Source organism: Ochotona curzoniae, unplaced genomic scaffold (genome assembly GCF_017591425.1).
Source record: "Ochotona curzoniae isolate NIBS_2020 unplaced genomic scaffold, NIBS_Ocur_1.0 contig_3498, whole genome shotgun sequence".
Classification (NCBI taxonomy): Eukaryota; Metazoa; Chordata; class Mammalia; order Lagomorpha; family Ochotonidae; genus Ochotona; species Ochotona curzoniae.
Window position 1 is genome coordinate 37,384,596 of NW_024465885.1, and position 12,802 is coordinate 37,397,397.

Sequence of the window (12,802 nt, forward strand, 5' to 3'; positions counted from 1 at the left end):
TACAGCACTCAAGGAAACATCAGTACCTACAATACACAGATGAAAACGGGCTGCTTACCCTGCACATGGCCATAACTGATCAAACGCCTCTCAAACAAAATTACTAGTCTGCCTTTAACAACTACAACACTACCCTAAAGGAATGAATATGATAATATCAGAAATACAAAGATCTCGATAGCAGTCTTCGATGCTCAGTATTGGGGCTGAGAATCAGTTTTTCACAAAAGCCAGCTAAGAACTGTTTTCCAATTTGCTGATGACATCATCTAGTTTGTGATTACTAATCTGCCTCTACAGTGGGAAGCACACAGCCTACGTGTAAGAGAACAGCAGAGACCATGTCCAAAGAAACTTTTTGTTTGGTTTGCCAATCCCCTGATCAATGCTATTACGTAAAAGAACATGCTAAAATTCCAACATAGTCAATGTGAAAAAGCAGTACGATGAATATACGCTTAAATGAAAGGACTCTGTGGATACCAAAGGACACACTGTGCATTTATCAAGGAAAGCACAAGTGTAATTTGGATATCAGTGTAGCACAAAAGACTCCCTGACCCTCCTGAGTTAAATCCTGGCGTTAGTGCCTACCAGCTACATGACTGTGAGAAATGAAAAGTAAATACATTTCCCATAGGCCTAAAAATTTCTTTGCCTAAAATGAAATAAAATTCCTATCTCACAGCAGCATAACATGAATTAACAGTATCATGATCTTAAAGGGCAAAAAGAGTGACCCTCAAGACACATCTGCAGCAAAGCCTGAGACCTGCCGAGACGGGCACAGCACACTTTTGTTGAAGCAATGAGCACATATAGAAAATCAGCATTACTCTGGACAGTGTTATTCCAACTGACAAGATCTAACTGGAGACTATTCACTTACTACAATATGTACATTTAATCAGAGTTTAGAATTCAAAGCTTAGTCAGAATTCACTCCAAACTCTGTGTATATGAAGCATAATGTCTTCTTGAAACAGAACTGGGAGAAGGTATTTAAATGCATTACTCTTTTACTCATCTTGATAATGACTTGTTCTATTTGATTGATATCCAACTCTTAATGACCAAAGACAAAAATAAACCCTACAGGGCCCGGCGCGGTGGCGCAAGTGGTTAAAGGTCCTCGCCTTGCACGCCCGGGATCCCATATGGGCGCCGGTTCTAATCCCGGCAGCCCCACTTCCCTTCCAGCTCCCTGCCTGTGGCCTGGGAAAGCAGTCGAGGACGGCCCAAAGCTTTGGGAACCCTGCACCTGCGTGGGAGACCCGGAGGAGGCTCCTGGCTTCGGATCGACATAGTATCGGCCCGTTGCGCTCACTTGGGGAGTGAATCATTGGATGGAAGATCTTCCTCTCTGTCTCTCCTCTCTGTATATCCGCCTTTCCAATAACAAAATAATAAAAATAAATCTTAAAAAAAAAAAATAAACCCTACAGTGCAACGGATTTTGGAATGCTGATCCCATTTGCAAATAATATTTCTCCCCTCTGGAACAAATAACATGGAACAGATAACTCTCACTTTGGTATCCTCGATTTTCACACAATATGGCAGAAAGTCTTATGACCATACTGAAATATCTTCTGTTTTTCTTCTTTTGTCTATTTCTTTCAAATTTCATGGGTCACAAAAGTATTGAGTTTTTTGTGAAACACATTAAGGACTGATATTAGTAGCAACAGCTTGGTAATGATAAAGCAATTTTCTTTGAAAGTATGGTTGCAAACCATATTTTCTTTGGGGTATTGAAACATTAATGTTGAAAATTAGGTTTTAAGCCTCTTTTCAGAATCTATTCCTTTCCCATCACCTCTAAACAGCTTTTAGCACAGAAATAGCCTCACTTGTAGTTGGGAGTTAGACAAAGTTAAACACAGTATAATGTAATATTCTGCTGTCAGGTCTTCTTCTCTCAGATCATCTTCCATACATCATCCCTTTTGTTCAACTCAGAAGTCTTAGATGGAACAGATTCTCACATGTTCTTTTGTGTCTGGCATTAACAATTCATGTGCCAAATAACCAAATGTTTGTATTTAGCAGATCACTTTGATTGCTCTTCCTGCCATCAACAAATTAACATGCTAGTCTTTGTTTCTTTTTGCCTCTTTTAACTCCTTTTGTAATAAAACACTCCTAGCCTAGGCACTTCTTTGTTCTGTCTGAATATCTAATAACACTACATGTAAAACTGAAATGCAAAAGAACTGGACTATCCACAAAAACTGAAGCAGAAAGAACTAACTTCAGAAGGTAACAAGACTGCTTGGTTTCACAATTCTGCATCATCTGGAATACGAGCATCTTCTCATGCAGTACATAGACTGTGTCACCTTGAAAATGGAAGCATCAACACAAAACCTCTTCACTATCCACTAGAATGATTTAGATCACACAGTAGAACCCGAATTAATAATATCTGATGAATTAATCATTCTGGATTACACCCAAAGATGCCAGTCTGGTACTGAACGTTTCCATTGTATGATCTGAGCCTAATTTCCTCTGTCTTGTACAGGATATTTACACTAACTTAAGCTAGTACACTCCTGTATCATACATTCAAGCATGCTTTGTACTACGGCACAGACTTATTTAGGCATTTTTTGGTTACTTTAATATACTCTGTACAACATCCACTGGCAGACACATCACCAGCCAGGCCAGGATCAAAGGTTTTTTCCTCCATGGAACCTTCTCTAACACTTTGAAGTAAGTTCTGGGCTCTCACTTATTACAACTCAGATGACATTATATTTCTTCAGCTTTCTCCTACTACACTTTACCATCAGTGAGGACCATATATCCTGATTGCATTATCATATGTTTTAATAAAATTCTTGTATCTAACATGCATTCCAAATACTAATGTGGAATAAATGCACATCGAAGGCTAAAGAACTTCAATCCATTATAGAATATTAGCCCCTGTAATCTGTAATCGTATGTTATTTAGGAGAAGTCCTGGAAATTCTGTTCTCAGCTGGGTAAAATCTGAGCCAACAAGTTCATTTCACTGGATCTGCCAGAGTTGGCACCACAGACATAGAAAAATGCCCTTAGGGTACCTCTGTTATTTGAAAAGTAGCAGTTCAAACAAAATGTACTTTTATTTGCACACTTGCTGATGTACTAGCATGAATACAGATGTATCTTTAATTAGGGAATGATAAAGCTAACCAATCCATCTTCCAGTGCATCTTCTCTTTGAAAAAATTATGTACCACTGGTAAATGGATTTTTAAATGAACTCTGTTAAATTTAGAGTACTATCAGGTTTAAAAGCTACAAGTAAAAGAAACTTGGAATATCAAATACAATGTGTAATGTAAAACAAGCCGCATTCAAAAGACCTTACATAATATGAGCCAACTTCCATTAAATGTTCCGCAAAGGGCAAATCTATAGAGACCATATGGAGATTACCTATTACCTGGGCTAATGGTGAGTATAGGAACTAAGTATAACTGGGTATGAGGGGTCTTACTGGATTGGGTCTATACTCCAAGATTAGGCTTTAGTGATGGTTAAATGAGTTGACTTGTGTACTAAAGCCACCAAGTAAAATACTTAAAATGAATGAGTGTCATGCAAATTATGCTAAGATAAAGTGGTTGAAAATATGTAGTTAAGGGAACAAACACTAACAGTGATAATTAGGAATCTATGTGAGGCACAGAATACAGCCCCTCCTGAGCTCCAAAATGTAACAGACCTGAAATGTCTATGCCCTAAGCAAAAAGTGAAATGTTATTCCTTTTGCAAATAGGCTGGTGAAAAGTTAAAATTCCTTAATTCATATTTGTTCAATCTAGTTTCAGAGGTATCTTTTACTAATGCAAAATAAATACATATCCTTTGAGAAATTCAATTTAATGCACTATTTGCTAGGATATTTATTTAAAGAAAATGCTTGCTTTTATTTCATGGAGACAAAAGGAAGTCTTTTAATGCACTTAGCTCACAGATCACCTCAACATCTTCTCAGAAACATTAACTCCTCATCAGAAAAAAAAAAAAAATCTAAGGTACCAGTATTACATTTACTTTCTGAAGAAGGCACCATCACATCCCCAGTGAAACAACTTTAATACAACACCAATAATCCAGGCTAAATTTTGCAACATACTCATCCAACAGTCTTTGTGAAATCTAACTAATTAATCACCTGGGACTTATTGAAAACTTTCCATAAGCTGGACACTGTACCGGTGAATAAAATATAATTCCTAACCTCAAGGAGCTCATAATCTAGATGGTCAAAGAGGCAACAGACAATTCTTTGTAATCAACTCCACCTTAGGAACAATATAAGAAGGCTGCCTAACTCCAAATTATCAAATGAGACCGTAGGTAGCTAGGTGGAGTCTTGGACAATCATTTTGAATTTTCTGAGTGGTAGGCATGAGGCACAAGGGAAAAAACCCAATAAAATAAATAGTTCATATTAATTGGTGTTAACCACTGGACTGCCTACACTAAGCCAAAATAATTCTGTTAGCATGAACAGCCTTGTCATTTTGAAAAAAAAAACATTTCATTGTTGATCGGGAAAGCAGTGGCGGAAGAATGACAGAATTCCAAACTCTGGTATAATGCTTTCTTTGCCCCCAGTAAATTAAAACAAAACAAGACAAAACTCCAAGCAAATGGTGTATTACCTCGAACCACCTCTTCCACAGATTCGGTCGTGGTGGTGGTTGTGGCAATGCTGGTGGTCCTCTCTGTGGCTTCTTCGTAGGGTTCCTCAGCTTCTTCTTCCAGCTCATCATCGTCCTCAACATCCTCATCATCATTGCCTTCTTCTTCCTCGGCATCTGCCACTTCTTCCTCCTCTGCCACCTCTACTACTTTGTCTTCACTACAAGAAAAAATAGAAACAACCGCCAAACAAATTTTTAGAAGGGAAAAAAAAAATCATTAATGAATCACTATGTAATGTGAGAGGGAATACGACAAAGAGAACACACACACACACACACACACACACACACACAGGAGCTGGTCATAGAATGCCACTCTATCACCCCACCTGGCACCGGGTCACTTCCTGGCTGGACAGTAAAAGATGGCCCAAGTGCTTGGGCCCCTGCTGCTATTATATGGAAGACCCAGAAGAAGCTCCTAGGTTCTGGCCCAGTGCTGGTTGTTGTGGCCATTTGGGGAGTAAGCCAGCTGATAGGAGAGCCCTGTTTCTCTTTCTAACTCAGCCTTTCCAAGAAATAAACAAATCTTAAAACACACACACACACACACGTGTGTGTATGCGTACACACACAAGCATGAAGCCCTAAGCATGAATTATCACTCAGTAGGTCTACCAGCTTTCCACTCTTGAGCACAGCTCTTTTTATTGGATGTGGTTGCAAAAGGGAGAATGTCAGGATTCTAACCACATATTTTGGAAAAAGTAAATTAATGGAGACCAAGAAAAGATCAATATTTACCAGGGGTTTAGGAGGAGAAAGGGATGAATACAGGGAGCACAGAGGGTTTTTAGGAGAGTGAAATTCCTTTGTATGATATTACAATAGAAGTCAACTGTCATGATACACTTGTCAGGATCCATATAATAAAGAGTTGACTCTAAGATATCAACTTCAGTGAATAATAATGTAGTAACATCGGTTCAAACGCACCTCACCAAGGTAAAACACTAACAGTAGGAAAAACTGTAAGGGTTGTGGGGAGCTATGTAGAGACAGTCATGATACACTCTGGTTTTCTTCGTAACCCTTCTGGTCCCTTACATAAGGTCTATTAAAAAGCGGGAGAGGATACTGAAACTGAATTTACTATAATATGGGAATTAATTCTTCTGCTGTATCTGATAGAGCCACAGGACAACTATACAGGAGTAGATAGATATTTTGAAAGCATAGATAGAAATTAGTTAAAAAAAAAAACAACTGCTATTGAAAGCTTCAACTGAAGGGGTTCCATGATGTAATGGTTAGCACTGTGGATGCTGAAAGCTTCCAGTTTCATGCCGGAGGAAGCAGAAACTAACTTCAGGAACTCCACAATATCTCATGGTCAGGGATACCTACAAAGTGATTTCACTGATCTCCCTGCCTTGCTAATTATGTTTGTAGATCGTTGGACATTTCAGCAGCACTCAGTGAGTATTAAAATCACCAGCAAGGCTCACTGAAACCCAGTTCACCAAGCGCCACACTTTGAGTTTCTGATTCAGTGGGTCCAGTATGGGGCTTGAGAATCTGTTTGCAGGTGGTCAGGGGACAATTCCTTAGGCGCCACTGAAAAACACCATGTTGAGAACAATGGCAGGTGACCACAGTAAAACTGAGCTGAAGATCCGAAATAACACTGATGGCCTAGAATATTTATATGCTGATGCATGACAGTGAATAGTTAAGTCAGCAAATCTGCGTGGCAACAAAAGGGCATGTCTGGGACACAAGTCTTAAAAGCCTACTAGGAATTCCTTGTGCAAATCACATGCCTGCCAGGGTAAAGCACTTGAAAGAAGAAAAATGGGAATGTAAGAATTAAACGCTGAAATGCTATGAAACTCCCGGACAAGGCAGGAGAATGTGCTGTTCTTGACCAGCTCATGAAACCCACACTGGAGAAACAGCTAGAAGCAGTAGAGGATTTCATTGGACCACAACAGGTGCCACAGGCCCTGTGGAGAAGCAGTACCATGGTAACTGTCCTGAGAGCTGCACATCCTCAGGAAACAGAGAAAGCAGAGGTGAACTCTACCGGAAATGGACTCTGGCAAATATGGACAGGTTTGACATGGGGAATATGAGAGAATTCTGGGGCATTTTGTCAGCTACGATGGGTAGCCTTGGAATGACTAGACTGTATACAGACTCACAGGGAAAGAGACTTAAAAAATATTACAAAGGAGAGCAGTGTGATTTCATCCAAGGTCAAGGGTGATACATGGATATGGCTCACAACAGTTGAACAGTTTTCAAAATTCAAAGACTAACAGAAGAGCCAGCAATAATTTTTATGATCACAAAAAAGCAAAACATGCATAAAATTAAGAATGCAGCATGTGAGTTGTTAACTCTGGATATGTTCCTTAGAAACTTTTATACTTATCCGCATTATTTTATAGGCAGGAGAGAGAGGGAGGGAGGGAAAGAGAGAAAGAAACAATGAGAGAGAATCTTTCGTCTCCGGTTCACTCCCCAAATGCCTGCAAAGGCCAGAACTGAAGTAGTCCACAACAGGATCTCAGAATTCTGATGGAGTCCATCTCCCATGTGGGTGGTAGGCACTCGTTCATTTAGGCCATCACTTGCTGACTCCCAGGTGTGCATTTGCAGAAAGCCAGACTGGAAGCAGACTAAACAAGAGGAATTCTAATATGGGATGTGGACATATGAAGCAGTGTGGTACTTAATTACTATGCCTTATATCCCTCACAAAGCAGAATTGAAAGAGCTTTTTAAAGATGTGTATGGGCCCTACAGATCACCTACTTGTGATTATGTATGATGAAAACAAAGGACGAAAGTTCTACACATGTGTATACGACTCGCCCATGGAAGTGGAACACAGTTCTCAAGTTTGACTAAACATAATGCAAGGATAAATGAACACAATCTAAACATGTCTGAAGTCTTTAGTCAACAAATAAACTAAGCTGACAGACCCATACACATGTTACCACTCCTGCTAACACAAGAGAAGACCTAGCGAGGTAACTTAACATTTCCACAACACCATGAAGAAATAGGTGAGGAGATGAAAAGAAAATTGGGCATTGACAGAGAACAAGCTTTCATTTTCTCAGAGATAAATGGAATGAATGGATTTCTTGACTCCATGAATTTATGCACAAAAGAGTACTTTTTGAAGCAACATTTCAAAATGTAACAGTTGCTCTGATGCCTCGCATTTTATCCAAAACATATTCTCTGAATTCTCTTATGGAAGCCCAAAGTTGAACTCCTACTAAATAAAATAAATATGACCCCAGACATGTCATCAGCTAATGTATTGTGTCTGAGCTCTCTTCTTTATGCAATTAAACCACTAGCACAGTGTGCTACTCAGGTCTGTGTAAGTGGCAATTCAAAAAGTCAGAAAGAAACATGAAATCAAGCTGGTATTCTCCCGGAACAATCAATTGTGCAGGTGATCGTAACAGGTCTGGAGGGAGGTGATGCAGGGGTATGATTCAGGCTTACAAGAGAACTCTGCTGCCAAGTGGAATGGCACCATCTGATGCCATTTGGGAACATCGGGTGCCTCCCAAAGCTTTTGTTATGACTTCAATGTTACTCTTGAAATCCAAACATAACACATGCTTAGCAAAAGAGCCGTTTAAAGTGATCTGCATTCTGGTATGTGTCTAGCCATGAAGAGTGAATTATGTGCTTATAATCCATGCAAGCAGCTGCCTGAATAATTCAATGGCATAGTAACGAGGAACAGAAATTGAATTACTTGGCCTAAGAGAACCAAGGTCCACTCCTCATTACCATAGCTTTGATTTCTGGAATGAAATTTAGATGTCCATGAATTCAATTATCTGTTTGGGTAATACTTTAAGCAGCTGGATGCAGTTGTGTTTGTAGGATGGTTATCTTCCCCAGGAACGTCACCTGTGCCAACATTATATCTAATTATTGTTTTCATGAGCAGCAGGAAACAAGATGAGGGCAAATAATTACTTTTCCACTATCTCTTCAAATACAAGATAGCTTTCTGTGATCTGATTGAAATGAGCTAGTTTTGAAAACCTAATCACATGTAATAATAAGAAAAAAAGCTCAAGGGGAAAACAGCTTATGGAAGTGTGAAGCTCAGCAACAAGAATTAATTTCCTTTTGAAAGAATCAAAAACAAGTCAGTGAAACAACCACTTGGTGATAGGGTGAAATATCAATACAATCAGATGCACCTGTACAGAATGAGGGGACTATCTGTGAACACTGGCCACCTCAAGAGTCTCCACATTTAATAAGGTCAAAGGGATATTATTTTGAGGAAATAAATCACTATGATATTATTTAGTGTGTCAGCCTGAAGATTTTAATATTGGTGAAGGATAAACTGCATCACAAAGATAACATTCCTTCTATTTCTTTTTTTAAGATTTATTTATTTTTATTGCAAAGTCGGGTAAATATAGAGAGGAGGAGAGACAGAGAGGAAGACATTCCGTCTGATGATTCATGCCCCAAGTGAGCGCAACAGCCGCTGCTGAGCCGATCTGAAGCCAGGAGCCAGGAGCCAGGAGCCCTTCTGGGTCTCCCACATGGATGCAGGGTCCCAAGGCTTTGGGTCATCTTTAACTGCTTTTCCAGGCAACAAATAGGGAGCTGGATGGGAAGTGGGGCTGCTGGGATTAGAGCTGGGATTAGAACCGGCACCTATATAGGATCCCTGCATGTACAGGCCGGGGACTTTAGACACTAGGCCACTGTGCTGGGCCCATCTTCTATTTCTAAGTAAAGATTGACCTGGATATAATTCCATTTTGTTTCCTCCTAACAGTTCTTTTAGGTAGTCAAAAATTCTAATTCACATACCAATTTTAATCCTTTTTTATTGAAGTCATGCAAAAACAATTCACCCAGTTATATTCTCGCAAAAAAGACACATGATATCTTAGAAAAAAGCAAATAAGGGAGAGAGTAAAATGGCCAGTGGCTGTGAGGGAGCTGCTGGGAGGAGGAGGGGCTGAGGATCCGGAACACAGGGATGCAGCAAACAGTAAATTAGTCTACATGATACTGTAATAGTGTGACCTTGGTTGACAGCAGCTGCCCAGACCCACAGAATACACAATGCCAATAGTGAGCCCTCATACAAGCAAGGGAGCCTGGGTGAAAACAACATGCCAACGTACAGGTTTCCTCCCATGGAACTCAAGTACAACCTGGAGGTTATATGCGGATGTCGATATGGGACTGGCTGTACATTTCAGGATAGGACAGGGATGCTTGGAAAACATCTGTGCTCCCTGCCCACTTCTCTGCTGTGAACTTAAAGCTGTATTAAAACAACTGAGTCTTTTTTAAAAATGAAATGAAGTTTTGAATAACTTCTGCTTATTGTTTCAAAGTCTCTGGGAAGAGTGATTTTTTCTCTTTCTTCCTGCTGTAGGACAAACAAAAGAGAGGAAATGGCAGAGGGATAGTTCTCATTCCCAAGGTTATGTGAATGAGAACAATTCTGAGAGTTAACTACTGCAGTGATGAGGCAAGAGTGAAAGCCAGCAAATCATCCCACAAAATGCCCTCAGCCACCAGAAAGTCTAGAAGGGCAGGCTTGGATGGATGAATGCTAGCTAGTCTAGATGGGGCAGAAGGAATTTCCTGTGTGTCTTCCAGAGCTACCCAATGCATAGAAATACAACAAACTTCTCAGCAACATAAGAGGCTGTTTCTCTGCCTCTGCACCTCAGTTCTTGGAATTGAATAAGTCAGAGAAAGTAGCTTCTGAAATCACTGCTGTCCAACTGGGACAATCAAAGGCTGCAGAAAATGAGAGAAAATAGACAAGAAACTTATGGTTATGAGGAAATGTTTCTGGATGAAGAGGGAGAATACACAGGCATCTCTGTCACGTGAGGCACTGTCCAAGGTCAAACCCAGAAGCACACGCCTTCGGGAGCCCACCTGTGCAAACTAAGGTAACAGGTAAAACGACCTAACTCAGAGGATTCCTTCCATGGAGCGGAACAAGAAAGAGGATGGGCTGGAAGGGGACAGGAAAGAAGATTTAGGAGGCTAGCAACACTCTGTGTTGGGATAGGAGTCTCCTTTCTAGCTATATTGTTTTTGAAATTAATGGAGCTATGCCATCTCTGTTATATACAGATTTCTTAATATGTACAGTAAATCAGTAATCAAGTTTTAAAAGAGAGACATTCTGTGAAGATAATGTCTGCTTCCTTCTCTCTCTCTCTCTCTCTCTCTCTCTCACACACACACACACACACATATGCACACACACACGTCTAGACTAAAAGCTTTATAGTTGGTCAAGCTGTATGTTCAGGGTTTGACTCTGAAAAAACATCGCTCCATCTCAAATCCCAGCTGCATAAGGAACACATTATGACAAACTGCTTATGCTCATATAGACCGACCCGATACATTCCTAGCATTTTTCCACATTTTACTACATAGTAGTCTCCCCTTTCTGGGGCTTTATTTTCTACATTTTCAGTTACCTTCAGTCAACCTTGGCTACAAAATATTCAGTGTAAAATTCGAGAGGGAAACAATTCTTTAGTCTTCAGTAACCTTGACTCCAGTCAATGCTACATTATAGCTACTCTTAGTGATTGCTGTCATGCTCCTAGCTTGAAAACTAAATGCTAAATGAGAGGTGTTTAAAAAGTTCATAGGAAATATACATTAAGGAAACACTAGGCAGGGTTCAGAATTTCTTCCTATCAAAATAAACTCATCTTTGAATTCCACTTCCCATAAACATTTCAAATTACTCTCATACATTAAGGGCTAAGCATAGTATAGGTTGAGTTTAGTACAACCCAAAGTCTCAGGCACGAGCACCATGCCCAAGATTAAACCCCTGGCTTGTGGGGACGCCTGCAGCTAACTGCCTTGATGATATTTTAAGGAAGGATGTTATCCATTTTTTTCTATTAAAGAAAACTCTGGAAACTGGACAAGCCATTTTCTTCCCCTGAAAAAGACACAAGCACCACAGAGACAGCAACTCTGTTCCCAACACATTACTCTCCCAACCCTACCACCAGAGCTCAAATATGCAAGCAGAAACCCCTTCCCTGCCTGCCTGGGCAAGGCCTTGATATTGACACTTTCTGAATAATGAGACAAAGGATGCCTGCTTTTACTTCTAGAAAAGGCCTCTTGGAAAACTTTATTTTTTCTTCCAATTTTTATTAACATAAAGAGAACCAGTTTCATGTTTTTCAGATACAATTCTAAGAAGACAACCATACTTCCCTTCCTCCCTCAATAACCCATAATTTTTGCAATAAAATACTTTCCATTTCATTTATAACCCCAGGCTTAATGCACCATTAACCATAAAGTTTAACTGGCAAAAAGTAGCAACGTCCCTTTTCCACAGGAATTTAGACAAGGAATATAAACAATAACTGAATTGTAAGATGTCAGTTTCACTGTTATATATTGTGTTTTCTTTTAGCTGATATTAATTACCGCATATGAGAGAACATACACATTTGTCTTTCGGGACTTGCTTATTTCACTCAGCGTAACGGTCTCTTGTTTTCTACATGAAAAACTTCATAATCAGTAACAGAGCTCCTATATTTCTTCACCTTGTTGCCTTTGCTCAAATCTAGAATGGCAACAGCCAGGGTCAGGGTCAACTGTGAGTTAAGGAACATCAGGGCACATTGTCTGGTAAGTGTAAGTGTGGTTATGTAAAAAAGACATGACAGGGATCTTCATATCACTGTCACAGCCCCGGATGCTTATCAAGACTGAGTGCTTTGGGACTTTCAGCCACAGGCATGCCTGACAGAGGGTTCAGATGTCTGTTCCAGACCTGGAAGCGACACTGCTGACAACACCAGGATAATATCAGCAATTAAGGGTGAGCTGCAGCTCACAACCTTAAGCCAAAATGAGGCAGTACCATTCATTATTCTTAGAAACTTTATGCATGCCTACTGTAGGCCAGAGAATCTTCCCTCACAGCTGATGGGAAACAGGTGAATTAAATGCTTCAAAAAGCCAACGGAGAAGCATTTCTGGTGAGCCAGGGCTGACTGAACTGTTGGGATGTGAGAAATGGGTGTGGCAATGAGGCAGAAAACCTGTGTCATGCACAATCG

The 12,802-nt window shown here is 40.0% G+C and overlaps 1 protein-coding gene across 10 annotated transcripts in view; it reads right to left on the bottom strand.

The window, feature by feature from the left end:
• Positions 1-12,802, bottom strand: part of LOC121156772 (amyloid beta precursor protein) — a 248,055-nt gene that overhangs the window by 105,746 nt on the left and 129,507 nt on the right. For all 10 annotated transcript variants that reach the window (XM_040980686.1, XM_040980688.1, XM_040980685.1 and 7 more), the window contains one exon: positions 4,671-4,870. In XM_040980686.1, coding sequence (XP_040836620.1) covers positions 4,671-4,870 — 200 coding nt within the window. The remainder of the gene's footprint in view (positions 1-4,670; positions 4,871-12,802) is intronic.